The sequence below is a fragment of the Mastacembelus armatus genome, chromosome 14, assembly GCF_900324485.2.
Source record: "Mastacembelus armatus chromosome 14, fMasArm1.2, whole genome shotgun sequence".
In the NCBI taxonomy this organism is placed as follows: domain Eukaryota; kingdom Metazoa; phylum Chordata; class Actinopteri; order Synbranchiformes; family Mastacembelidae; genus Mastacembelus; species Mastacembelus armatus.
The window spans coordinates 24,595,314-24,621,145 of NC_046646.1; the positions used below are offsets into that span (position 1 = coordinate 24,595,314).

At 45.2% G+C, this 25,832-nt stretch overlaps 3 protein-coding genes across 5 annotated transcripts; 2 read left to right on the top strand and 1 right to left on the bottom strand.

Moving 5' to 3' along the window:
• Positions 1-3,453: 3,453 nt before the first annotated feature.
• Positions 3,454-13,927, top strand: siah2l (seven in absentia homolog 2 (Drosophila)-like). 2 transcript variants are annotated; one of them, XM_026328645.2, is made up of 4 exons: positions 5,919-5,982; positions 8,082-8,296; positions 10,908-11,087; positions 11,270-13,927. In XM_026328645.2, the coding sequence occupies exons 2-4, from the start codon at positions 8,093-8,095 to the stop codon at positions 11,639-11,641; spliced, it is 756 nt and encodes a 251-aa protein (XP_026184430.1). In that variant the 5' UTR covers positions 5,919-5,982; positions 8,082-8,092; the 3' UTR covers positions 11,642-13,927. The 2 variants fall into 2 exon arrangements, with proteins under 2 accessions (XP_026184429.1, XP_026184430.1); XM_026328644.2 differs by lacking the exons at positions 5,919-5,982; positions 8,082-8,296 and adding an exon at positions 3,454-3,946.
• A 502-nt stretch (positions 13,928-14,429) lies between these two features.
• Positions 14,430-17,189, bottom strand: rbmx2 (RNA binding motif protein X-linked 2). Its single transcript, XM_026328643.1, has 6 exons — positions 17,104-17,189; positions 16,100-16,215; positions 15,935-15,986; positions 15,725-15,854; positions 15,411-15,597; positions 14,430-15,320 (listed from the first exon to the last, which is right to left on the bottom strand). Exons 1-6 carry the CDS (start codon positions 17,106-17,108, stop codon positions 14,671-14,673), a joined length of 1,140 nt encoding a protein of 379 aa, XP_026184428.1. The 5' UTR covers positions 17,109-17,189; the 3' UTR covers positions 14,430-14,670.
• Positions 17,190-17,429: 240 nt separating this feature from the next.
• Positions 17,430-25,505, top strand: ap4m1 (adaptor related protein complex 4 subunit mu 1). 2 transcript variants are annotated; one of them, XM_026329197.1, is made up of 16 exons: positions 17,430-17,766; positions 18,471-18,532; positions 18,736-18,821; positions 19,067-19,173; positions 19,301-19,397; positions 19,675-19,785; positions 19,933-20,010; positions 20,501-20,563; positions 20,748-20,814; positions 21,046-21,099; positions 21,984-22,090; positions 22,288-22,379; positions 23,051-23,095; positions 23,456-23,506; positions 24,553-24,670; positions 25,031-25,505. In XM_026329197.1, the coding sequence occupies exons 2-16, from the start codon at positions 18,475-18,477 to the stop codon at positions 25,220-25,222; spliced, it is 1,326 nt and encodes a 441-aa protein (XP_026184982.1). In that variant the 5' UTR covers positions 17,430-17,766; positions 18,471-18,474; the 3' UTR covers positions 25,223-25,505. The 2 variants fall into 2 exon arrangements, with proteins under 2 accessions (XP_026184982.1, XP_026184983.1); XM_026329198.1 differs by having other exon boundaries at positions 18,474-18,532; positions 25,031-25,222.
• The last annotated feature ends 327 nt before the right edge of the window (positions 25,506-25,832 follow it).

A 25,832-nucleotide genomic window follows, 5' to 3' on the forward strand; every position in this document is an offset into this window, starting at 1 on the left:
CCTGCTCAGATATTGATCCGGTAAATAAGGATTGATTACAACAGCGATGAGCCGGGCTCCGACCGCCGAGTGCAGGGGAGGAAACGCTCTGACGGGGAGAGAGCGAGCAGCTGCTGATGCGGGTCAGTGCCTTCGCTGATGTATGAGGGGTCATCAGTGCCACGCGCAGGCTGGAGGCGGTTTCACTGCAGCTCTGGTGAGTTTTCTCCTCACTGTCAAATGCACCACTTGTTTTCATGTGAACCAACAGAAAAATATCTTTTACCTAATTCAGTTTGTCGAAGGTTCCCATGATGCAGCTGCATAATAAACATGACACATTGATCATAAACTAAGACAAAATCAAAAAGCTCCTTTCCCTCTATAGTACAAGGTTTTTGTAATAAAGGGAGGAAATCAGGGAAAGAAACATTAAAGGGATAAGCTGGTCAGTCTGACGGATCCAACAGGGCTTTTAAAAAGACATCAGGCAGCTTGTCCAGTTAATTAATGATTAAAGAAACAGGTATGACCACTTGTCTGATCGATTGGAGCTTGAACCTTAAACACATCATGTGACCTGTCTTTGTGCAGATGTTGATGAACAATATTGGCCTCCATTATGTTGATCTATGACCATATTCCCATCATCCTCAGCTGTTCAGTGCTAACAAATGTTAGCATGCTAATGTGCTAAATGAAGATGTAAACATTGTACCTGTGTGTGTTTTCAACTGTGGGCGCCTGCGTCTGAACTGGACACAGAGATGAACCTGATGAGCCTGAATGTGAAGACGCCAGGATGATGAACTTTAAATCTTCACTTGCTCTTTAATCCAGTTTGTCTCTTCGTGTTTGAGTCAGGATACTGTGACCTTTGACCCCTGTTCCTGCCTGACGTGAGGTGAGGACATTAGGAGATTATTTGTTCTCCTGGTTCATTTAGTGGGTTTTTCCTTTGACACGCTCACAAACATGAAATGAACAGAGGGAGAAAACGGTTGTGGTGCCAGTACACCCAATGAATCTGGCTGATCCTGCTGTATCCTACCCACAATGCACTTAAAGAGCAGGGCTCTGCCTTCGAGTTTGACTTCATGCGAACACTTCTCAGAGGACAGGACGGATCATAACGTAGCAGCAGCTCAGAAATATGATTTAGACCTAAAGGATTCAGTGTGTTACGAACCAGCAGCAGCACTTTAAAGTCAGCCAGTCAAAGAGACGTGCTCCAGTAGAACAACGGAGGTCTCAGGCTTCCCAGCTGCTTTGTTCATGTTTTTTTATTTTCTAAAAGCTTTTACTGAGTGAACTTGAAGGCGACTGAAGGTTAATTAAGCTGGTGCGCTGCTTTCAGCCACTTCTTTAATTCCTCTTGGAAATAAAAGAAAGAGGTTTTGAGGTGGGCGGGGGGCCAGATCTGGACTGAACCAGCCAACAGAAACCAGTTTTGGAGCCAGACTTTGACAATAGTCATGGATACAGGGAGGCCGTGTTTCTGTGGCTAAACCTGACCTGCTCAGTTCAGTTTACATTAGATCTGGTGCATTTGCTCATTTACTCTGGTTACTCTGGTGCAGAATAAACAATAAGGTGTGAAAATGCTGAATCTTAAAATCTATCTTAAATCAGACTGCACATTTTGTTTTTCCTATCTGACCAGAACTTGTTGCGTTTTTGTTCGGGTCAGTCGATCGACCACGATGTGGCGTTCGTACTGAACGTGAATACCAGTAAAGTTTACTCAAACATGGCTGCATCCTGAATGTTCACAGAGAAATGCAGATTTACTCTGAACTTTGAACCCAAGAACTGAATTTGCTTGTTTGAGGTGAAGGAATTAATAGAAAAACAGTTTCCAATCAAATACATTTTTAAAAAACCTGAAACACATTTTGAGAAAACAAAATGCAAAAACAGATTCACTAAAACTCACAGTGTCCAGACACTTTCTGCTGAATCGACATTTTTTCAGCTCCACTAAAGATAATGCATCTCAGATTTATTGCTGAAGTATCTCGGACTAAGGCTGAATCTGGCTGACATTGAAACATGCAGCAGGTCAAACCTTAATGAATGCAGCCTGCAGGCCAAATGTTTCAGGCTCCCTGAGTTATTACTGTAGGAGCCGTGGTGCTTCGATAGAAACAGGCCTCTCAGATCACAGCTGGCAGCTTTTATTCACAGACGTTTGTCTGATTTTGAAGCCACAGAAAAGGCTCCAGGGTGTGAAAACATAAACTTTGAACCTTTACGCAGGTTAATTTATGAATATCTGCCTGGAAGTGATGTGCCAGATAAGACTGGCAGATTTCAGGCAGCATCTTTAGATGTAATGTCCAGTGGAACCAGGCAGCAAAACAAACTGAGGCAGGTTTTTACTCTAATATGTGAGAAAAGTAGCTGCTCAGCAGCCAGTCTGGTCTGAAAGAGTCACATATAAACCATGTTTAAACTGATAATTTACCTTTTGCTGTCTGGGTCAACAAAAGGTTAAGACAAGCTGGTTTGCACCTGAAAACTGGTTCCTGTTTTCTTTAGGTCTTGTGGTCTGAAGGCTGCAACATGTTCATCAGGTCAGTCATATGTCAGAACCAGGAGGATGTTGTTCGGACTGCACAGAGCATCCTGTTTCAGCCTCACTTTCCTTTGTTCGATAATTTGTCCTGTCGAGTTTTGATGAGGGATGTTAACATCTCTTACCTGTAAACGACTGTAAACAAACTAAAATGTTTGTTTGGGGAACGTGCAGGTGTGATGTGCAGTGAAGCTCCACTAGAGGGCGTCAGAGTGTTTCAGGTCAAGCAGCAGGGTGTGGATGATGTTTTGTCCTGGACATGCTGCATGTTGTAAAATGAACATTATTTCGAAACACAGGAGCTCAGTCCTGATTCAGCTGTAACTGAGCTGTTGTACTGGGTGAGGCGTAGTACCAGCAGTACAGGAACAAGTACTCAGATCCTTCCCTTACAGTAGTCAATGTAGAATTACCAGTTTAAAAGTTCAGTCAAAATTGTACAGAAACTATGATCAGAACAATATTATGCAGCAAACGGGCAATAAAAACAAATGCCAGCACACTGTTAGTTTTATTTTATGAAATTAAAAATAAAAACTAAACAGTAAATGTCACATGTACAGCAGTTTGGGCCCCTACTAATTTATTATCTAGTGAGAAATCCCAGATATTAGATGTAACAGCTGACGCAGTGTAAGTTCAGTTTCTGATATTTTAACTCCATGAAATAAAAATTAACATTAACTTGGTCTCATTTAACTGATTTATATATAATTTATTTACAGCTGGATGTTTAGTTTAGGAGTTAGTTTAGAAGTTAGTGCCAGAGTTTTAATCCAGTTTGTTTATTTTGCCTTGTTTTCACCGTGCTGCCAGGCATTACGTGATAACACGACTCCAGCCTGCCATTGGCTGAGCGGCCTGTCAGTCAGTAAAGCGGCGGCCAATCACAGCAGGCGGCAGACGATACAAACGGTCAGCCGCCATGTTGAGACCCGGAGGGCGGTCCGGTAGTTACCGGCGGCTGTTACCGTCCGCTCGGGGCTCACAGGGAAGAGCCCGCCGCTGGAAGCCATGAGCCGTCCGTCCTCAGCCGGAGGGGGACTCGGGGCCGCTAAAGCAGGCGGTGTGAAGCTCGGAGGTTCGGGAGGCGTCGCCGCCGCAGCGCCAGCCGCCGGTGCGAGCTCCGGAGCCGGGTCGGACTCCGCCGCGTCCCTGCCCTCGGCCGGCCTGCCCGGGCAATCCTCGGAGCTCACGGCGCTGTTCGAGTGCCCAGTATGCTTCGACTACGTCCTGCCGCCCATCCTGCAGTGCCAGGCGGGTCACCTGGTCTGCAACCCGTGCCGCCAGAAGCTAAGCTGCTGCCCGACCTGCCGCGGCCCGCTCAGCCCGAGCATCCGGAACCTGGCCATGGAGAAGGTGGCGTCCACCCTGCCGTTCCCCTGCAAGGTAAAACGCACCCGGTCAACGCTTTTACTTCCGGCTGTTTCCCGCCGGTAATATACGCTCATAAGGACGGGTTGAGGTTAAAGTCACGTGACCACGTGACTCGGTCCCGGTCGGTGTAAATATCACGTGTTTTATTTTGAAGGCTGCGTCATAACAAACAGGCACAGGTGATGGCGCCACTTCTTCTTCTGCGGTTTCTCCAACAGAGTCTCATCTGGGCAGACAAAAGGGGTCTGACCTCTGCTGGGTCCACGTTGTCGTGCACGCTGGAATAAAACTACAGAACCACAGGAACCTGGGGGCAGAACAGTGAGGTCTTTCTGATACGAACTGTTAGAAGTTATTGCTGTTCTCCTTGTCGGGACCCAGGTCCACTAGGGGACTCTCTCACTCTCTTGTGTCTTAGTCCCGTCCTCCTTGGATGGAAAAGACACAAGGACAGAGGAGGAAACATGTGTCCTCTGATCCTTAATGTGCAGTGTCCAATCAGCAGCTGGTTTCTGATAAAGGGGCGTGTCAATGTGTAACAGACTTTAGCACCTGGGATGCACCTGATCCTTCATAGCGGCCGGAGGACCTCTGGGTCGACTGAGGAACGATAAAATAAGGGAATGTAGACTCAGGCATAGTTAAAGGTTTCTAGTTCTTGTGTTTGTCCACTGATGTTGGTTCATATTTAAGAGCGATTACGTCTGCGAGGTTGTGATATATTTATAAAGGACACGATTGATTCCAGGCCTGGACTCTCCATCACGTCATCTCCCTCCTCAGTTTCTTCACCCAGCACTGTGTCTGTGTGTGTGTGCGGGGGGGGTTGAGTGCTCACTAAACTCCCCGTCACTGTGTAATTGAATTAGTGTTTTTTCTGGACGTGGCCTGGAGCGGCTCTTTTCCCTGCTGACCCTCTGACCCTCTCAACCAAAGACCAAGTCCTGCCAACAGCAGTTTCGCCTGCGGCTTCTTCTCAGACATGTTCTGGACTAGAAGCAGCTATAAATCGTCTGTGGCGTGAAAATGGTCAGTAAACTGTGTTTGTTTACACTTTGTATATGTGCAGTATGGGTCTTCCACTTTTTTGATGACCAATCCAGACTACCGCCCCCTGCTGGTGTGGAGAGGTATTTCCTCTCGCCAAGCGCAGAACGTACGAGCTGGTTGGCCGTCGGCTGGAGTCTGTGTGGTGCGTTCAGTGACACTTTGTGGTCCAGATGGCGGCGACGCTCAGTCGGCCCTCGTCACTGCCGGTTCTTTGTGGTCGGCTCTGTGTCTTAAGACCAGGTCTGAACCCTCAGACAGCAGCTTGTCCTCACAGAAATGTTACTGAACTAAAATTTGTCCTCACAACAGTAGAAAGACATGTACAGACACACACAGGTACAACATATGCTATGAACACACACACACACACACACACTCACACTGAGTTAAAAGGAAGGAGAAGAAAGAGATGCATGAAAGCAGAGATCAGCATGTCCTTCAGTGTGTGCACATGTGGGTTATACATCAGTGTGTGTGTGTGTGTGTGTGTGTTATGGGGGGGGGTTCGACAGATGCAGCGCGGAGGAGGAGGAGGAGGAGGAGGAGGATTGCTCTCGGCTAAGCGATACTCCCTTTTATTCTGTCTCTCTCTCAGCTCCCCACCCCCATTGTGTGTGTGTGTGTGTGTGTTAAAGTGTGTGTACATGCTGCAGTATCGCAGTGACGGCGCTCTGCAGTCGGTTGGAGGGCAAATGTTTTTCTGCCTCAGTGTGAGAGGTCGAGAGACGTTTACTGAAAGCTAGAGAGAGAGAGTGTTTTTACCTCGGTGTGTGTGTGTGTTGCTGGTATTCACCACCGTTCGGACAGACACCACAGCTGAGAGTGTGTGTGTGTGTGTGTGTGTGTGTGTGTGTGTGTGTTTGGTGCTTTGTTTTGTCACCACAGAAGAAGAAAACATTTTTTTTTTCTTCTTCTGCTGCTGCAGTAGAAGAGAGAGTGGGCGAGCGAGGTTCAGCTGCATTACTGCTGCATCGGTTCAGATTCACCAACAAGAGCTGGTATGTGTGTGTGAGCATGTGAAAACCTGTGGTTATTGATTATCTATTGGCGACTCATTTAGTCTGTGAAGTGTGGGTGATTTGGATGGAGGCGTTTGATGATTGAACCTCTCGGCTGCAGATGACGCGTTTGTTTATTGTTGACAAACAGGAAATCCAGCAGCAGACAGATGCTTAGATACACGTTTTCTTTCCTGACCTGAAAAACAGGAAACCTTGTGGATGTGCAGAAGTTTGGGCCCCTCTCTGTTCTGTTGTTGTGATGTGGTTCTTCCAAATATCTGTGCTGCAGTCAGACAACAGAGACCCAAAGCAACCCACATCCACCGTGAACCCCTTCCAGAAACCTGGGCCGAACATCGGCGTGTAGATCCCACATGCTGCTGAGAAGGGGCCCAAACTTTGCAGCTGTTGAATTTTTTGGTTTTTACGCTCATGGAATAAAAAGATGCAGCTTGTCAACGTGTGATCAGCTGCACAAAATATGGGTTTGAAAACAACAGTAGATGACTCAACTATTTGTTAAAGGATTTTTTGGTCAACTGAACTAATTTAATCTGGTTTGATTGGTAAATCCTTCTGTCTTGTTTGGTTCCTTATCATCTTTATTGATTGATCTGCCAATTCTTGTCTTGATTATTTGTTTAAATTTTGCTTCCTGGTTCCTCAGAGTCAGTTTGTTTTAGTCTGAACGACAGTCCAGGATCCTCAGAATGATGGAGTTTATTAGTCGATAGATAATTTTATGCAGCTGAGTCGACGTTACCTGATCTATAATATTTACACGCGTCTCTTGTGTAAATGTAGTACACTGTTTATTGTGTTTTAGATTGAGTTTTAACTCTTAAGTATCTGGAGAGTTATTTCTCTCTGGAAGCCGACACATAAACATGTCAAAAACACCAAACCCTTCCTCTCTCAGTAGCCGTCCTCGTCCTCCAGCTTTTAATCAGAGTCAGTTTTGTTGTTGATCCTTTTCACTATGATTCTCGGTGCAGGTTTAATCTTAAAGTGACGACTCGGACTAAACTGTCTCCATGAGTCGCCTGAATCTGAGTGTAAACAGGATTCATGTCCACGTGCAGACGGAGGGGAACTATCTGGTTTCACAGAAGCTGGACGTGGTCGGTCGGTTGTCCTGCTGTGGCGTTTTAATCTCTGCTATTTGATCTCCATGTGGCTCTGCAGTCGGTCTGAGCAGCTGCTGACCGGCTGTTTCTGCCCTCCTGACCGCCTGGTTATGTACAGAGGGACAAACGGCTAAACTTCTGAGTTGATTTCAGATTTTATGGGAGGGAAAGAAAGCTATTGTAGATGAAGGAAACAAACTGGCTCTAACTTTAATCTACAGCTGCAGTGGTCAGTCAGTTAATCCATTAATCTGTCTACAGATCAATCAAACTAACATCCCAGAATTCCTCTGGTTCGGCTTTAATACGGTTCTAAACTGAGATTTCTTGCTGTTTGGACAGTGTTTTACAAATAAAGAAGATGTCACCATGGACACCATGGAGCTGTTTTCAAAGTGATTAATCAATTAATCGAGTGAATAATTGGCAGATGAATTGATATCAGATTTAGCCCTGTGAACCCATTTTAACCAAAGAACAACAGTTAAATTATAATTTTTCTGTTTACATGAAACGTTGTTGTTGTCACCGTCAGTAAATCTGTTAGTCAAACCTGATTGGTGCATCAGATCACATGACGTATTTGGAGCTGGGTGCTCTGTCAGAGCAGCAGAGGGTGCAGCCTGATCCAGGTCTGTGTTTAAGGACCTATTCAACTTTCTTACTCATAGTTTTATTGTTTCCAAGAGACAAATCAAACAGGGACATGTCCAAGGACTGATCCATTCACATTAGGTGAAACTAAAAATGACAGGAGTCAAATTAAAATTTTCAGAGAGGCCTCTGTGTCAGTGAGGCTCGTAAATGACGTTATTAAAACTCTGAAATGAGAATTTACCCTGTGAAAAATCTCTGTCCAGACCTGCTGCTCTGTGGGGAGTCTGCCAGTGTTTCTGTGCTTTTAATGTGCTTTGATGGCAACCTGTGTGTGTGTGTGTGTGTGTGTGTGTGTGTGTGTGTGTGTGTCAGCTGTGTGTTCGATGCTGTGTCCGGCCTCCTGTCTGCCTCTCCTCAGGGAGCTGGCTCAGTGGCGCTGCCTGCTGGGCTGGCATCGCCACCATGGAGTCGGTCCAGCTAGCGCCGCAGGGCTAACCGCTAACTCTGGACAGCAGCATCAGGGGTCGGAGGTCAGGGATAGGCCCAGTCGACCTGTCGGCCGCACCAAACCTATGCCGGGCAGCCAGGTGAGTCCTGGATGATACCGGACCTGAAAACGTCAACATGTCCCGTGGCAGCAATGCATGCTGGTCTCTGTCACCCTGCATTAATTGGTTGTTGAACAATGGTCTGAATATGGTACAGGTCTGTACTTGGCACCAAAACCTGATGTTTGTTTGTTTGTATTTGGTTTTGTCACATCCTGCAGACGAAACATTTCTGGGTCGGTCCTGAGCGAAGTGCCTCCACAACCTGTGCTCGGATCATCATGAAATGTCCTCGTTTCCTCTGGCGCCACCTTCAGATTGATTAACCCATGAAAGACGTTTCAGTCATTGCGATCGTGAGCAGGTCTCAGTGGGCAGCTGATTGCTGGTTATAGCAGGGTCAGAAAACTCACCAACGCTGAGGTCCAGGCTTTACTGAGCCTCTTTGTGATGAACATCATTTTGACAGACGCACTTCAGGTCATGTCCGTTTTCTCTTATGGGGAGTCGTTCTGCAGTGGCTGCAGGTTCACCTGTGCCCCAACTCCTCCTGAGCCAGATCTGACAGTGTCTCCAGCATAATATTGGGGGTCTGTCCTGGTGTCTCCTACTGGTCCAGAAACAGCTTTTGTTATCATTCAGCCGCACACCCCTGGTACATCTGAGTCCTGTTTTTGTTTCATGAGATTTGTGAGAAAAGATCAGCTGATTGTTGTTGTATTTCACTTTCTGCTGTGTGTCTGAAAGAGCGGTGAAGCAGATCTGTTCCCGATGCTGCTTCCTGCAACAACATGACAAAACACTGCAGCCTGAACTGACTCAGTCTTTTTGTGAACAATGTCCCATCTTCTTCTGTTCAAACACTCTTCACTAATCTCATTTCACCTTTGACCCAAACTGACGGGACTGGTTTCCTCCTAATTACAAACCAGAACCATTTTGAAATGAAACTTGATGCAGGGGAATCTTTTTACCTCTAACCCATTTACCAGCCTGTCCCAGGCCTTTTATCCTGATTGGTATTGATCGTGGTGATCGCGGCTGAGGTTCTGCAGCTTTTTCAGCTCTAGATGGATTTGATGCATCTGTTCTTCATACTGATGGAGAACGTGGCTCCTTTAGTGTTTCTTTCTGGTTAAATGTGTTTGTTTTGCTGCTGAATCTGAGCAGAAATACGGTTTTTACTTTTATTTTGTTTGGTAGCTTTTTTTATTTAACTGAGATGATACACACACGTCCCAGGATGCAACATTAAAGATGAAATCAACCCCTTTTTTTTTTTTTAGAAAAATAACCATGAATTAGGACGTGAAGCCTGTTGGTGTCTGGAGATCTCCACGTGCCTACTTTTTGTTTGGGTTTCTCTGATTTGCATTGAGGTTCATTGTTCTGGTGTGACTGTAGGATTAGCAGCTCAGGGAGAAATGTTGCAATAATGTGCAATAGCTCAGTGTTTGACGAGAAGCTGATGATCTGCTGCCAGTGATCCAGCAGCTCCACCAGGCGGCTGTAGAGTTGTGGTGTTAGTGTGTGAATATGGAGCAGGACTTAGGTTTTGACTCACTTTAACCTTGAGCTCAGCTGCTGCCGAGTTCTGACCCACGTCACATGAATCTTTAATCAGACACTGAGTCGAACTGCAGGGCGGAAACACGCTGGAAAATAAGATGATAGTGCAGATTGTTTTCAGTGTTTCAGTCGTCTTTTTATACAAGTGACAGGTTTGATATTAATAGTCATCAGTAGCCATAATCCTAATAATCTTTCATTTATTTTTAAAAGTATTTTAAGTATTTTAAAACACAGATTACTTTTAATGTGAATATTTGCTATTTTTGAGTTTTCTGCTTCTGTCTTGGTAAAACCAGCAGCTGGAGTTCAGTAACCTGGGCTTTAGGAAATCATCATCATTTCTGACTGTAATCAGAGAAATAGCAGCTTTGATTCAGGCGTCTGTGTGTGGTTTCTTGTCTTCACAGCAGGTTGTGTTGCTGTTTTCCCTCCCGCTGACACATTCAGGGTCAGTTATTTACAGCAGGTAAATAATGAACCCATCCAGAAAAAGAGCTTATAATTATATATTCGTGAATAAACAGAGACGTCCGTCCTCCACGATCCTCCCACTCCATGTTTCATGTTTCCTCCTGCACAGCCTGAACTTACAGGGTCACGGGGTCACAGGGATCTGCTGGAGCAGGTCACCAGTCCATCACAGTTGATAATATCAATTAGAGTTAATTAATGTTGTGATCTCCTGGGGCCACAGTGTTGTAGCCAGTAAAAGGTTGTGGGTCTGGACCCTGGTGGACCTGGGGTCTTTCTGTGTGGAGTCTGCATGTTGTCCAGCCAAAATCATTACAGTGATATCCATTAAAATAAGTTTCTGATGTTGAACCACAGCAGTAAATGAGACTCTGCAGGTGGTTTTATTCATTGGGACTGATGAGTTACTGAGGTCTGACGATTAATGACACACGCTGCAGTGTCTTGTTCCTCATCCTGATGAAATATTCATATTATGAGATGCTAATGTGTGGATCCTTGATGTTTAACATGCATTACTGTTTATTATGCAGCCACAGAGACAAAGCAGTAATGTGGTGAATAGACGAATAGACGCTCAGTCCTGTCCCTGTCCCTGTCCCTGCAGTACTCGTCGGCCGGCTGTCTGCTGTCCCTCCACCACAGCGAGAAGCCCGACCACGAGGAGGTGTGTGAGTTCAGGCCGTACACCTGTCCGTGTCCCGGAGCTACCTGCAAGTGGCACGGCTCGCTGGAGGCCGTCATGCCTCACCTGATGCACGCACACAAGTCCATCACCACGCTGCAGGTCAGCACCAAAGGCAGGATGGCTGATTTCAGCCTGCTGTAAAATCTCAGTGTTTTCTAATGTTTGGCGGCTGAATTTTAAAGTCACTTCTCACCCTGTAACATGTAAAAACCAAATGTTTCTTGCGGGTTTATTAGGAAGAGGCAGCAGAGATCAGTCACAGTCATCTTCTGTCCCTGCAGGGGGAGGACATTGTCTTCCTGGCGACGGACATCAACCTCCCGGGCGCTGTGGACTGGGTGATGATGCAGTCGTGTTTTAGCCACCACTTCATGCTGGTCCTGGAGAAGCAGGAGAAGTACGAAGGGCACCAGCAGTTCTTTGCCGTCGTGCTGCTCATCGGAACCCGCAAGCAGGCCGAGAACTTCGCCTACCGCCTGGAGCTCAACGGCAACCGCCGCCGGCTCACCTGGGAGGCCACGCCACGCTCTATTCACGACGGGGTGGCGGCCGCAATCATGAACAGCGACTGTCTGGTGTTCGACACCTCCATCGCCCATCTGTTCGCGGACAATGGCAACCTGGGGATCAACGTCACCATCTCCATGTGCTGAGGAGGCGGTTTGACGTCACAGTTTCCTGCAGTCACAGGTCAGTTTGTCCCAGAGGTGTTGACGGCACGTCCTGTGATGTGGTTCCAGTGACTAAAGGCGTCCTGCAGGGTTGCTGGTGCGGCGGGAGGAGTTTAAGAAGTTCTCTTGACACTTTGAGAAAAAGGAACATCTGAAGCAGCTTGGAAGCCTGAACAACTGGTCAGGAAACTGGCTCCGGTGTAGGTTTGATATTATATGATGGAGCCAGAGAAGAAGAAGAATGGACGGAACCTCTGACAGCAGCAAAGAGTCTCAGGCCTCCATTTTTCATGAATTGCTGAAAAAGGTTTAGGTCTGTGCTCCGACCAGGCTGCGATGTCGTGTGTCCTGAGCTCATTCTCAGGGCATCAGGCTTCCTGTCAGCTGATGGTGCGTTCACAGTATTTAGCCCCAGCTGTTTAACAGCACATATGCACATAAACCAGTGGAAAGTATCTAACGGCTTTAAAATCTTTGACATTTCAGTTTTTTTTACATCTTTTTTTATAAAAATAATGTAAAAAGTCAAAGGCTTTTACTGTGGGCCCTGTCTGGTTGATTGACAGACGTCTGAGCCTGTTAAAGTTTATTCCTTGTCCCAACAACAGGAACCTGTGAGGCACTGAAGCCGTTTGTCTAGAAAGACATTCGGTTTAGAAAAAAATCACTACAGGTAGTTTATTATTATTTTTACCGTCGATTGACTTTTCATTGTAAAAATGGAAAGTACACGACACCTGATTGGACTGAACAGGAAAAGAGCTGAAAAATATTCTGAGTGATCAAAGGAAGAATTGATCCAGTAAAAATGTGATCAAATCAAAACAGATGCACGTGAAAATGTCAAAAGGTCTTTTACTCTGAAGTGTCTCCATTTTCCCACAGGTGTATCTGTGGTTCCTCACCTGACACAAGCTACTGGACTAGTGTCCAGGTCGAAGCGCAGACGTTTAGTCAGTTGACAGAAACGTAAACTAAAAAACTTGTGACTGCTCATTTTTAACATTTAATCGACAAAGTGATAAATGAACTGAAATCACTGGCAGGTTTCAAACCAGACTGAAAAACATGTGACGGGACGTCCGCGTGAGCCGTGGGCTGGGGAGACCGGCAGTTCGCATTTTGGAGGTAAGTGTTTGACTCTGTGGGATGGGCAGAGCTGTGGGGTCCAGTTAATCCTGGACTTCCTTTAATCTCAGCAGTAATAATCCTCCCTGCTCCTGCAGTCTGTGCAGCCGCCAGCGCCTTATTTTCTATTTGTGTCCAGGCCCATGTAGGTGCCTTGGTGCTCCACCTCACATCTGTTGGGTTTGTTTTCATTTACTCCAGACCTGCCCAGAGAAACAGCTGGGACTCTCAGATCGTCACATTATGGGGGAAAAAGACTTCTAAACATTCCTTGTCTCAAAACCTTTATAGCAACTGACCAGGAAGAAACCGACTTCAGCAGATACCTCGGACCACAGACACGTCTGTAACCGAACCGCAGATCCCTCAGATCCCTCAGACCTCCGCGACGTTCCCTCCGTGTTGGCTCAGCGGAGCAGCAGGTACTGGAGGCAGGACAGGACTTTAGGGGTTGGCCTTTCATCGGGTAAAATATCTTATTTTAGTTTGGATCATCGTTGTGTCCGCTGAGTAGAAACACAGAGGGAACATCGCCCCGTTTCTCTGATAATCACTTCCACTTTGTACCAAATGTTTTGAATCTTGTAAATGAAGCTTTAGCGACAGTATATTTTCTAAAGACACAGATGTGTGTTCCTTCTGATTTGACAGCTGTTCGTGTTACGTTTGCTTGACTTCTGTGTTTGTTCTGTTGTTCTACTGTTCTGAGGAGGTAGAACGGACAAAATACTCTTCTCCTACATGAAACGAAGAACTGGGTAATTGACAGCTCTACACACAAACCTCTGCTACCTGATCACTTAACCTCACAGGCTGGAGATGCTGCTGTAATTACATGTTGGTTCATGTTTTAAACATGAATGTGAATATTAGTTTATTTGACTGGTCTATAATTTCTGAATCATTTTCTGAGTTCAGACTTTGGTTCCCATGAGAAACTAATGAGTAAACACTTTGTGTTTCATGTTTCTCTCCTGCTGTAAATAACTTCAGTTGTATTTATTCAGACTTTCTCATGTTGAATCAGTGCAGACAGTAAAGGTCCTGTTGATCATCTCTTCTCCTTGGCTCTGTTATTGTGGATGTGCCTGTTCAGCCAGTCGGTTTCACTCTGGGATAATAAAACCAATCAAACTGAAACATGGAGTTTTGTTTGTGACTTTCTCCAAACTGCAGATGTTTATTAGCCTGGAGTTAATTTAACTTCATTATTCAACAGTTTTCTACAACTGATCTAACATGTAGTTATTATTTTACTGAGACCTGCTGTTATATTTAACAGGTTTTATTGGTCCTACCTGAACTTGATATAAATCCACACGCAACATATAAACAGGTCTCTGCAAACACTTCACTGGATTAATGCTGCAGTTTCCCTGTTTCCAGTCTTTCTGCTGAGCTGAGCAGCTGCTGCTTTGGATTCTGGTTGTCATGTCTTTGCATCTGTTTGTGGTCAGTTTGTATTTTTCAGTCATTTTGTGCCTAAGGCTGTTTTAACGTTGGTATCATTTACAGTCCACAGCTGAAAACAGGACTTTTATTACATGTTGCTTTGCTGTAACTGTGCGTTGTGGGGAGCAGTCAAACATCTGGAAACATGTGCAGGATAAATGCAAAACGTGCTGAATTCAGACATAAAATCTAAAACACAGAACTGGATCTTTAATACATGTTGGAAACAGGAAACGTAAAATAAACAGGACTTCAATATTCTGCATTTCTACAAATCTGATTTGTTCTTTTCCTTTGACCAACTTTTATTGTCTATTTAGACTTTATGTTTTTATTCATGTATTTATGGATCAATAAGCCATTTTTGTCCTCAATACCAGTAAACAGCTGATTTCACTGTTTACATGTCTCTTCTACTGTTGTCTGTCCATCTACCTTCGTCTGTCGTTGTCTCGATCTGCCTCTCTTCTTCTGCTGTTGTCTCTGTCCATCTCTCTTTTTCTTTTAATGTCTCTGTCCCGGTCAGTTTCTCTTCTTCTTTCGTCTTTATCTCTGTCTGTCTCTCTTGGTCTTTCATCTCTCTCCCTACCTGTCTCTCTTCTTCTATCGTTGTCTCTGTCTCTTTCTGTGTCTCTTCTTCTATCGTCTCTCTCTGTCTCTCTTCTTCTATCGTTGTCTCTGTCTCTTTCTGTCTCTCTTCTTCTATCGTTGTCTCTGTCTAATTCTCTTCTTCTATCGTCTCTGTCTCTTTCTGTCTCTCTTCTTCTATCGTCTCTGTCCTGGTCAGTCTCTCTTCTCTCGTCTTCCTCTCTGTTTCTGTCACTCTCTTGGTTTCTCCTCCTCCCCCCTCCCTCCCCCTGTAGTCTCTCGTCCTCCCTCGCTCTCTGTCCATTCTGCTGTCCTCCTGCTGGCGCCCCCCTCTGGTTGTATTTATCATATGCACCGTCCTCCTTCTCCTCTTTGACTCTGATGGCAGGAGGGGGAGGAGGTGAGGAAGAGGAGTGCTCCCGGTTCCCCCTTTCCTTCTCCGTCTTCTTCTTCTCCTTCTTTTCTTTCTTCTTTTTCTTTTTCTCTTTCTTGTCTGGGGTAGAAAGCAGCGAGACGAGAAATGAAACTCCTCCCTAAAATGATTTTTATATCAGGTGGTAAAGACAACAGGAGGTGACCTCACCTTTTTTGGGTTTCTTCACTGGTACGCTGTACTGCTCGTCTTCCTCTGGGGAAGAGGAGGAGGACTCAGGGGCTTTGGGAGCACAGCCCTCCTCCCTCAGATGTTTGGTGACCTCGTCGATGTCCTCGGAGTCTTTTGGAGGACGATAGTCCTTAACGTGATCCACACGAATGGTCCGACCTTTAATCTGACACCAGAGAGACAACGGGCTCAACATGGCACTGACCTGTGGTTAGCTTAGCTTAGCATGACGACACACGTGGTGTGTCTGATAGGTACGAAGGGGGGACTGTTTCTCACAGCAGCTGTGTCACCTTGATGCTGTTGAAGTTGTCCACAGCCAGGATGGTGCTCCTCTGGTCCTCGTAACAGATGAAACAGAAACCTTTGGACTTGCCGGTCTTCTTGTCGCGCACCAGGTTGATGTTGACCACCTCTCCATACCTGTCAGGTGTGTGGAAGGAAAGCAAAGTGAATGGCTGCTAAAGAAACAGACAGAAGGAGCAGAGTGTGCAGGTACGTACTGAGAGAAGACGCAAATAATGTCCCCCTCAGTCAGCTCGTATGGAAGTCCCCCTGCAGGAGACACAACACCACGTCAACCACACGTTGCAGACACGGCTGACATGGTTTTGGTGGAAATGATCCCCCACAGCATTAGCCCCTGACCACACCAGGGTCTGTCTTACCAACAAATATCCAGGCACTGTCTTTGTACTCGCTGTGCCAGGAAACAGACTCGTTGACCCCGAGGTCGGCCTCACGCTCATTCAGCTCATTGATCAGCTTCACCTTGGTTAGCGGACTGAAAGACAGGACAGACAGTTGATGTTTGGAGCTGGTTAACGTTACGCTCTGAGCTCTCAGGCCTGTTTGACTGTGTCTGTGAAGAGGAGGAGCAGATTTATACAAGTGTGGTCTCTAAACCTTCGTCAGCAGAACCACAACACAACTAACCCAGTTTTATGAGGCTCTATGTTTATTTTAAGAGCCCAGAGTGCAAATACTGTGGGACTTATGGGAAACTAATACACACTGTGTATACACACCGACTGTTTTCCACATTTTATATTGTTGTTGTTTATATATATGTTTAGAAAAACTGTTTATTTCACCTCGTTGCGTGTACGAACTGAGAGCTACCAGGAATCTGAATCCGTTAGAAAATTAATTTTCTATGCACAGAGAAACCTTCACGCCAGGCCCCATTCAAGATACAGACAATTTCATGCTTCCCGCACGGCGCGAGCGTGTACAGGACTCAGGACATGTTTAAGGCTTTGAGCTCAGGTTTGGGACCAACTCGGCAAATCAACCAAGTCAATAACTAAAAGAAAACAGACCCACATGGACCAAAACAGACCCTGGATGCGCAGAAACCGTGAATCAAATTCCTGATGTCACTGAAACATCAACTGCTTGTTTTGTGTTGAGTTCTTCACCTGCTGCTATAAACGTGTAACAACATTTCGTGCTTTGTTTGAGTATTTCACCAGTGTTTAAAGGGGAGTCGTTAAATTATAAGACTTTCTAACGCACCGACGCTGTTAGCAGCAGTTAGCACCAGCTAGCAGCTGTTAGCACCAGTTAGCGGCTAACACCGGAGGATCGATCTCACGGCAGCACCGACACACCGAGCGACTGACAGAAAGACACAGGATGACTTTAATCTGAACGTAAATGTTTAACTTACTTCATGTTCAGCGACACACAACACGAACCGACACTACAGTGGAAACATTTCACCGACACTGGGCATTTCCGTCTGAATGGCCGCCTCTGCTGCCGCCTGCTGTTTGGATGTCGTCACTACAAGCTACGTTTTTCTTGACTAAATAACTATTAACAATTATATTATAACTATTATAACAATTATCGTCCAAAATGTTATATATATATATATATATATATAAATAGAACCAAATTAAATGCACACATTAGTTAAATAACCGTAAATTATCATAAAGCCTGGGTAATTATTTTATTGACTAGATTTAGCCGCTACAGCAGGTGGCGCTGTGAGTCTGCGGACCCGGTTTGTAAACACTGGTCTGTTAGCTTAGAGTCGGACACTCACCTGAAAACATTTATTTAAATTGCATTTCAGGTGATCTCCTAACACTTCATTTAACTGTTTATCCATTTGTTTGTTTACCGGTTTATCACGGATAGCTTTTAATTCAATACTTATGTAAATATGCTGCTAAGCTAGCGGTGCTAGCCCGCCGGTTAAGTTAGCAGGCAAGCGTTAATGTTGGCAAACAGCTTTAAAATGAGAGTTAATGAGGTTGTAATAAAATAAAACAACAGGAACATTTCACTACTTTCCTCCTGTTTCACCACAACAAACCTGCGGGTAAGTCACAAAGTGTAAATGGGTCATTTTCGCATGCTCAGAGTTGTAAACTGATCTCACTTCAAATTTCAGTCAATTTAACTTAATTTCATTTGTTTCCAACTCCACGTGTTTGTTAATGAGATTTAAGGACGTTTTTCTGGCTCGTCTAGAAATTCTGATAGGTTCGGCTCACAATGACCCAGACTTTACTCAGAATAAATAGTTTTAATCTAGAGTCAAGTTGGGTTCAAGTAGCCCTCACTCCCATCCCCTCCACTAAAAGAAACGTACAGGTGAATAATGGACAAAGTGGGTAATGCATTTCTTATTTGCCAAATTCACTTGTGTGACATGAAGGTATTGGCCAATACTCAAATAATCGATACAATCAGTATATGTTTATGTGAAAGCACATCTAAAATCAACAGAACATTCAGTGGAGTTTCGTGAGATTAGCACAAGACTAAATTTAGCAACTATTACCAGAAGGGGGAGCTACTGGTTTGCTTTTATTTCTCCGCAGGATGGATTTAATAACATTAAGCTGCCATAAATTAATAATAATAATAAAATATCTTGCTAATGATGAAATTGGTTGGTGTCAGCTTGGAGCTGTATGTTTGCCAACATCCTGTTGAAGTTCCCTTTGGGGATTAATGAAGTTTATTATCTGTCTCTATCGGTTGTGGTTCCTCTCTCGTGTCTTTGAATCTGTCTTTCAGCAGGATGATCTCTCAGGTCTTCATCTTGTCCTCAAAGGGGGACCATCTCATCTACAAAGACTGTATCCTGGTCCTGCAGCTGAAAATGACCAAATGCAAACTGTCAACTGTTTGATAATTAATTGTTTGTCATTTTTAAATCAGACATAGATCGACCTATTCCAGGTTCTTCAGTGTAAAAATCTGCTGCTTTGATTGATGTTGGATCTCATGTCTGTCACTTGGACAGAACAAGACATTTGTTTGTTCTTAACCTCGCTGTCAGTCCGTGGAGAAGCAGGAAGTGACGTTGTTGGTATTTTCTATGAGAAGGTCACGGCGCTGACTGGAGACCAGCCTCCGGTTGTCATGGTAACACTGTTGTTTTTTATTGACATTGTGTGTGTGTGTGTGTGTGTGTGTGTGTGTGTGTGTGTGTATTAGGATGTTGTGTAAACAAAGCAAGCACCTACAGGGTCCAGTTCACCTCTGACCGTTTGACCTGTGACATTACCTTTTATTTTCTTAAAACGGGCCTTTGAGGAGCTCAGGTGTCGTCAACTATCCCGTCCTCAGCAGGACGATACTTCAGTGTTGGGATGTATTTTGTTCTTCAGACCCACAGAGATCTTCACTTCGTCCACATCAGGCAGGGAGGACTGTACTGGGTGGCCACGACCACGGCAGACGCTTCGCCCTTCACCGTCATCGAGTTCCTGAACAGGTGTGGCCCATCAGGGAGCTCTCAGAGTAAAGATATGATAGGATTTGTATTGAAACGATGGATTTAATGAGCAATGAGAAGGTTCTAGGGCACACGTTGAACTCCATCAGTGTCTGTGTATTCTCAGGTTAACAGCCCTGGTTAAAGACTACTGTGGCAGCCTGTCAGAGAAGTCAGTTCAGATGAACTTTGCTCTGATCTACGAGCTGCTGGACGAAGTCGTGGTGAGTTTCTCTGCCTCCTGAACTCGTGTGTTGTCAGCAGCACTAGAGAAGCTGGAATAACAGCAGCAGGGCTGTAGGTAGCAGAGAGTCATGGGAGGGTAGTATAGCCGAGAGACACCACGGCCTGGATCTGGGTACCTTCAGGGACCAGGCAGTGGGGACCATCTTTGTTCAGTCAAAGTTTTATCAGCTGCAGCAGAGTTTGACAAGTCTGTGTTTAACAGCTGAAAGTTGCAACTAAGTGACTGACACATAACTGACTGTGTCTGTGCGTCAGGACTACGGTTACATCCAGACGACGTCCTCCGACATCCTGAAGAACTTCATCCAGACTGAAGCCGTTTCCTCCAGACCCTTTAGCCTGTTTGACCTCAGCAACGTCGGCTTGGTATGTTAACACCCACAACACCTGACTCCTTCAGCCTGGAGGTCAGAGGTCACTGCTGTAACTGGCTGGACAGGCAGAATCCCAGTCTATTACACTCTCTCCCTCATGTGTCAGTGAAACTATGACTCGTATGTGTGTTTGCTGCAGTTTGGAGCTGAGACACAGCAAAGTAAAGTGGCCCCGAGCTCTGCAGCCACCAGACCCATCCAGTCCAGCAGGGAGCAGGTGAGCAACCCCTGAGCACCGCGACACTCTGACACTCTCTTTTACAGAAGGATAATTGGTTGTTAAAGTGTAGAATGTGTTGTAGTTTACAGACATAATAATGTTGGTTCTGTAGCCAGAACAGAAGGAAGAGTAAACAGGACTTAAACCAAACTTTGACACATTAGTAATTTTGATAGTATGTCTAAAATATTTGGAGGCTTCTCTGTCTTTGTTAAAATACATTAATCCACTTAGTGACTGGAGAAAACCTAAATCCAGTGTTTGAATCTCAGGTGAGTCCGTCTCATGTCCACTGGTCTTTGGACGTTTGAATATTTCAGATTTATTATTTTTTCTTTTGGTTCTCATGAGTATGTTTCATCTGCATGTTGTTCTGTTTGATTATTGATGATGAGCCTGAGCTGAAACTTGAAAACGACCCGTTCCAGGCAATAGTCTGGTCCCAGCTGCAGAGACAAAGCTTCTGTCTGTGTGTGTGTTTTCCCAGGGAGGGAAGAGCGAGATATTTGTGGACGTGATCGAGAGGATGTCTGTGGTTATCGGCTCCAACGTGAGTCACATCAGCATGAAAGCGGCAGCCGATTAAATAAATAATCCAAAGCTCCTTCACAGTATTTAATAATTAGGACTCAGTTTTTGTCATGTGGCATCGAGGTTCAGTTCAGACATTGTCAGGTGAAGTTGTGATATTTCCTGCTGGTGCTGACAGTGAAACAGTCTGTGCTGTGCTGCAGGGAGTTCTGATGAAGGCGGACGTCGAGGGAGAGATCAGAGTCAAGTGCTACATGCCGAGCTGCTCAGGTAAAACCTATCAATAATCAATGCCTTCCATAGATACACACATCTACACTCCAGCCACTGTAAATGTCACTGTACCAGAACACACACATATTTACGTACAGTGTTTGGGGATATGCTGTTTTTATGAAGCTACATGTTCAGTGGTTTATTAGCTGTAAATGTTTGTGTAGTGGCTGTTTCCATTCACAGCACTGACACTCACTTCTCTCCAACATGCTGTGTCTGCACCAGAGATGAGGATCGGTCTGAACGAGGAGCTCAGCATCGGCAAGTCACAGCTCCGAGGTGAAATCACACAAACACACTCATCATGCTTCTCTTTCACATTTAGATTCACATTTTTCCTGAAAAGAAAGAGGAACCAGTGGTGAATTCATCAGATGATGGTACAGATAAGTTGCTGTGAGCAGGTGGAGCAGTAGAACCGGAGCCTGTAAGCAGTGACGGCTGTTCTCAGGTTCTGGAGCTGGTTTTTGGAAACAGACAGGCCTCCCATTGTTGGTGAGGAAGAACCATGTGAGCCAGGTCAGCGGTATGGCTCCCTGCTGGGTTTTAATAGTTTGTGGACAACAATGGAGGTCTACGGCTCAGACCCATAAGCTGAACCAGGTTCTGGATTCACACACATTCATTGGTGCTGCCAGTTTTCACACACATTAGGCTGAGGACATTCATTGGTGCTGTCAGTCTCTGGATGGGATCTGGACTCAGGAACACACACACACTGTGACCTTTAAACTTGTGATCTAATTTTTATCCAAATGTATAAAAACCAGTTGAATCGGAGTCACAAGAGCCTGAGTGATCAGCTGTTTACTGCTGTGACTTGAGTCCAAACATTAAACGTCTCTGTCCTGTCAGCTCTATTAAAAACAGATGGACTTCATTTCCTCCAGCATTTAATTTCCTGCTGCTGTTCTTCAGAGTTGACAGTTGCTTTGACAGATAAATCTGTCTTTATTTTGGTACTGGTCTGTTTATTTATTCATTACCGGGAAAACTTTGTGGGTAATGCACGATGTGTTATTACCGTTGTGACAAAACTACAAAGTTCCTACAGATTTATCTTGAATTGGTTTGACCTGTGTCTCACTGGTCTCTTCAGGACCAGGCTTAGTTGAGTGCCAGGCGCAGGAATCAGTCTCTGACCTGCAGCAATGTGTCTTCAGGTTACGGCGCCGCTGTTCGCGTCAACGAGTGCAGCTTCCACCAGGCGGTCCGACTGGACGAGTTCGACAGCCACCGGATCCTCCGACTGTGCCCGAGCCAGGGAGAGGTGAGTCGCCCACTCACCGCCGTTTCTCTGCTTCTGTTCCGGCTGTAAACTCTGCTCAGTGGTTTGATGCTCGACTTCACTGTGAAACTCACTTGTGCTGCTGCTTAGTCTGTCATCAAATGCTGATCCTGAGCTGGAGAGTACAAGAGTCTTAAAGCTTTAGTTTCTGCTCCTTCTTCGTGTCCTTCCTGTTGCAGCAAACCATGATGCAGTACCAGCTCAGCGATGATCTGCCTTCAGCTCCTCCTTTCCGGCTCTTCCCCACCATCGAGAGAGACGGCGGAGGAAGGTAAAGGCCTCAGATCCATCCAGCCTGATGCTGCTTAAAGTCTCATCTTTTGATTTTAGCAGAAATGGACTGAAATGTTCATGTTTTAGTCAAAATATGTAGAAAAATACATGAATTGTCTTTTTTTTTTTTTTTTTTTTTTTTTTATTGGTTCATCCAATGCTGTTGTGCTTATCCAGCTTTTATGGTTCATACAGCCGAGACGACCTGAAGAATCAGTGTAGAGGTGACTGTGAACCATCCGATCTGTGTGGTATTACATTTTTGAAAAAGTCTTGACCCGGTGAAGCTGCAGCCCGTCCTGTTAGAATCCAGCCAGGAACTTTTCAGGCATTTTATTTGAACTCTTTCCTGTCTTCTCCTGCACGGTGTCAGTTGAAGGCAGTACTGCCTAAACACACTTGCACTCAGCTGTATTTATATTTCCTCAAATCACACACCGTGAATTTGGCTTCTGGTGCTTTGTGTTTGCACCAGCGTGTCCAACAGAACCTATTACAGGTCGCCTTTGCTCAGACATTTTACTGCTAATGTTTATCTACTTTTACTTTGAATGTAGGACTTTTACTCAGTGTGAGCTGATGTTTGTGCCTCTGAAGTGTGAAAGTGTTTAGTGTTATTATAGTTTGACCTTAGCACAGTCAGTGAACGTGCTGATGTTTCCTCTGCAGGCTGCTGATGTACATGAAGCTTCGCTGTGATCTGACACCAAAGAGGTGAGTTTTTAGTCAGGTGAGGTCAGACAACAACAATAACACAACAATGTGAGTCCAGGAGGAGATGAACACGAAATGTTGTTTTCATGTCTGATGTATTTCCATGTAGTACTACTTCATCCTTGGACTTCACTACATGTCAGAGTCAAACCTTGGACTTTTTCCTGCTCTACATTTATCTGATAACTTTAGTTCCTGTTCAGAAACAAAATGGAAAGTACAGATACTGGTAAAATGTAGTTTATCACTCCTGAGGTGATGCAGTTAAACATATGGAGGATTAATAAATGAGGGAGGACACGTGATGATGATGATGATGATGATGGTGATGGTGGTGGTGACCTCATTGCTTTTTTCCAGCACTGCCATCAACGTCTGTGCCACCGTCCCTGTTCCCAAAGGCTCAGTGAGGTGAGACGCTCCCATTCAAATGTAGCTGCTCCTAAAACTATGTTTGTTATGGAAATCAGCATGTATGTAAAAAAAAAAACTGCAGCCTGACATGACCTCAGCCAGAGTCTGGGCTTGTCTTGAGTTTTTATTTGAATATGGTTGTAATACTGTTTTCCATGTCTGAGTGTCAGCAGGTTCAGTCCAAACATGGGGCGGGTTCCTCTTCTGTGTGAGCAAATCAAATATTAACAAGTGTCTGTGTGTTTTTAAATAGGAAACAACATTAACAAAGCAGGAAGCGTCATGCTCAGCCTGGGGAACCACTTTTCATTTGTTAAGTAAAGTCATGGAAATTGAAGTCACTGGGTGGAGGTCCAGCTTTTTCTGTCAGTTTGGAAGGAAGGTATTTTATTTATTTCACTGAAAGCTGCAGCTCTGAAAACAAAAACATCGACTTCACACAAACCAGCCACATAATGTGGACTAAGGTGACGCAGCGGGATTGATGGGTTGAAGAGGTTATTTACAGGTTTAACGCTGCTGTGTGAGAGACATACATGCACATGCACATACGTGTCTGTCTCTGCATCACTGCACCAGCTCAGTGTGAAACAATGAGGAGGTGTCAGACTGTCCACTGTCTCACTGAGCTTCATCCAAAGTGCAGTAAAGTAAAGTAAAGTGCAGTTAGTCCAGGTAGGTTTTCATCAGGTTGTCTTAAGTATCTCTCTCTCATCATGTGATCCCAGAGGTCAGGGCTCTGCTGCCGGTCTCCTGCTCTAAACCCAGATTTTTAGGACTCCGCTGCAGGTCTGGGCCCGGTGTCAGGCTGCAGGATGAAGATGTAATAGCGCAGAGCTGTACAACAAAACCCCAGAGTCCTGACTGAAAGTCTCAGCAGTGCTGTAATACCTGTTCAGTGACCACTGCAGGGACGACCGACCCTGCTGACCTCTGAACTCCTCAGGCTGCAGCTGTGGTTTCTAACATGGCTGAGGGGGCACTTTAGTGTTTCAGGGTGCATGGGGACATAACTGAAACAGCTCTTGTTTGTTTGGGTTCAGTCTGTCACAGGAGCTCAGCAGTCCGGATCAGAGCGCTGAGCTGAAGCCGCAGAGCAGAGCCGTCGTCTGGCAAATCCCACGATTCCCTGGAGGAACGCAGCTCTCCGCACTGTTCAAGGTGAGCACGCTCACACAGGTGCACATCAGCTGCATTCATGGGAAATGTGTAAACATGAGCGCTCCGATCCTGAAGCCAGTCTGAGATCAGAACTTGTCACACATCTCCATGTTCTGATCATCTGCTTGGTGAGCTGGTGGTGAGGAGGAATCCTCAGACTTTTAATTAGAAACAGACCTCATATTTCTTTCATCATCTTGGAGGAATGTTTTCATAAATCACGAGTTAAAATGTTTTGTTACCATGGGAAACTGCAGACAAGATGTCTTCATAGGAAAATAACATGGTGTTGTATCAGGCAGTGTTTATGAAAGCAGAATCATTGCTTTCTAATGATCCCCCCCCTCCTGGTGTTTGCAGCTGGAGGTCCCAGGTCTCAGCTCCGCCTCCATGTTGGAGGTCGGTCCAGTCTGTCTGAGCTTTGAGCTGCCCAAGTTCACTGCCACGGGACTGCAGATCCGCTTCCTGCGCCTGTCTCCGGTCCAGCCGGGCCCGTCGCAGCGCTGGGTCCGATACATGACCCACTCAGACTCCTACATTATACGGATTTAACGTGAGAAGGCTTCAGTTACCAGCCTCATCAGTTTCATGATGAAGCAGCGAGTTTTTTTATTGACTGATGATATTCACAAGAAGACAAATGAAATAAATAATATGGAAATATTGAATTTAACGTAGAATGTGAACATGAGCAGTTTTCAAATCTTGTTTTATTTTTATTTACTGGCTGTAATTATTTTGAGTATTGATCATGTCCCTCTGCATCCTGTAGTTGTTTTTGCATCTTGTTCTTTGTCTTATTGTCAACAAATCTCATAAAAATACCATGTGCTAAGTGATTTTTGTTTTCTCTAAGTGTGTGGCTTTCAGTCAATCTTTAAAAACACTCACAAATGTACTTAAGTTTTTAAAAAGTCTGTTATTGCTGAAAACCAGGGAGCCATGTTGCTACACTGATGCCCGTCTTTTTCCAAAAACCAGCTCCAGAAGTCGCTGTGAGCAGAGAGAAGCTCCAGTAGAACCAGAGCCTGTAACCAGTGAGGAGCCGTTCTCAGAGTCTGGAGCTGGTTTTTGGAAACAGACGGGCCTCCCCTTGTTGGTGAGGAAGAACCATGTGAGCCAGGTCAGCGGTGTGGCTCCCTGCTGGGTTTTTAATAGTGTC

Excerpts from the sequence above, each read along its gene's own strand:
- siah2l (XM_026328644.2), top strand. The coding sequence starts at position 3,572 with ATGAGCCGTCCGTCCTCAGCCGGAGGGGGACTCGGGGCCGCTAAAGCA. Across the intron at positions 3,947-10,907 it reads CCCTGCCGTTCCCCTGCAAG|TACTCGTCGGCCGGCTGTCT; the intron begins GTAAAACGCACC and ends CTGTCCCTGCAG. Across the intron at positions 11,088-11,269 it reads AGTCCATCACCACGCTGCAG|GGGGAGGACATTGTCTTCCT; the intron begins GTCAGCACCAAA and ends CTGTCCCTGCAG.
- rbmx2 (XM_026328643.1), bottom strand. Across the intron at positions 15,987-16,099 it reads CAGTGCCTGGATATTTGTTG|GGGGACTTCCATACGAGCTG; the intron begins GTAAGACAGACC and ends TGTCTCCTGCAG. Across the intron at positions 15,321-15,410 it reads AGTGAAGAAACCCAAAAAAG|ACAAGAAAGAGAAAAAGAAA; the intron begins GTGAGGTCACCT and ends TTTCTACCCCAG.
- ap4m1 (XM_026329197.1), top strand. The coding sequence starts at position 18,475 with ATGATCTCTCAGGTCTTCATCTTGTCCTCAAAGGGGGACCATCTCATC. Across the intron at positions 20,564-20,747 it reads CTGTGGTTATCGGCTCCAAC|GGAGTTCTGATGAAGGCGGA; the intron begins GTGAGTCACATC and ends GCTGTGCTGCAG. Across the intron at positions 23,507-24,552 it reads GTTCCCAAAGGCTCAGTGAG|TCTGTCACAGGAGCTCAGCA; the intron begins GTGAGACGCTCC and ends GTTTGGGTTCAG.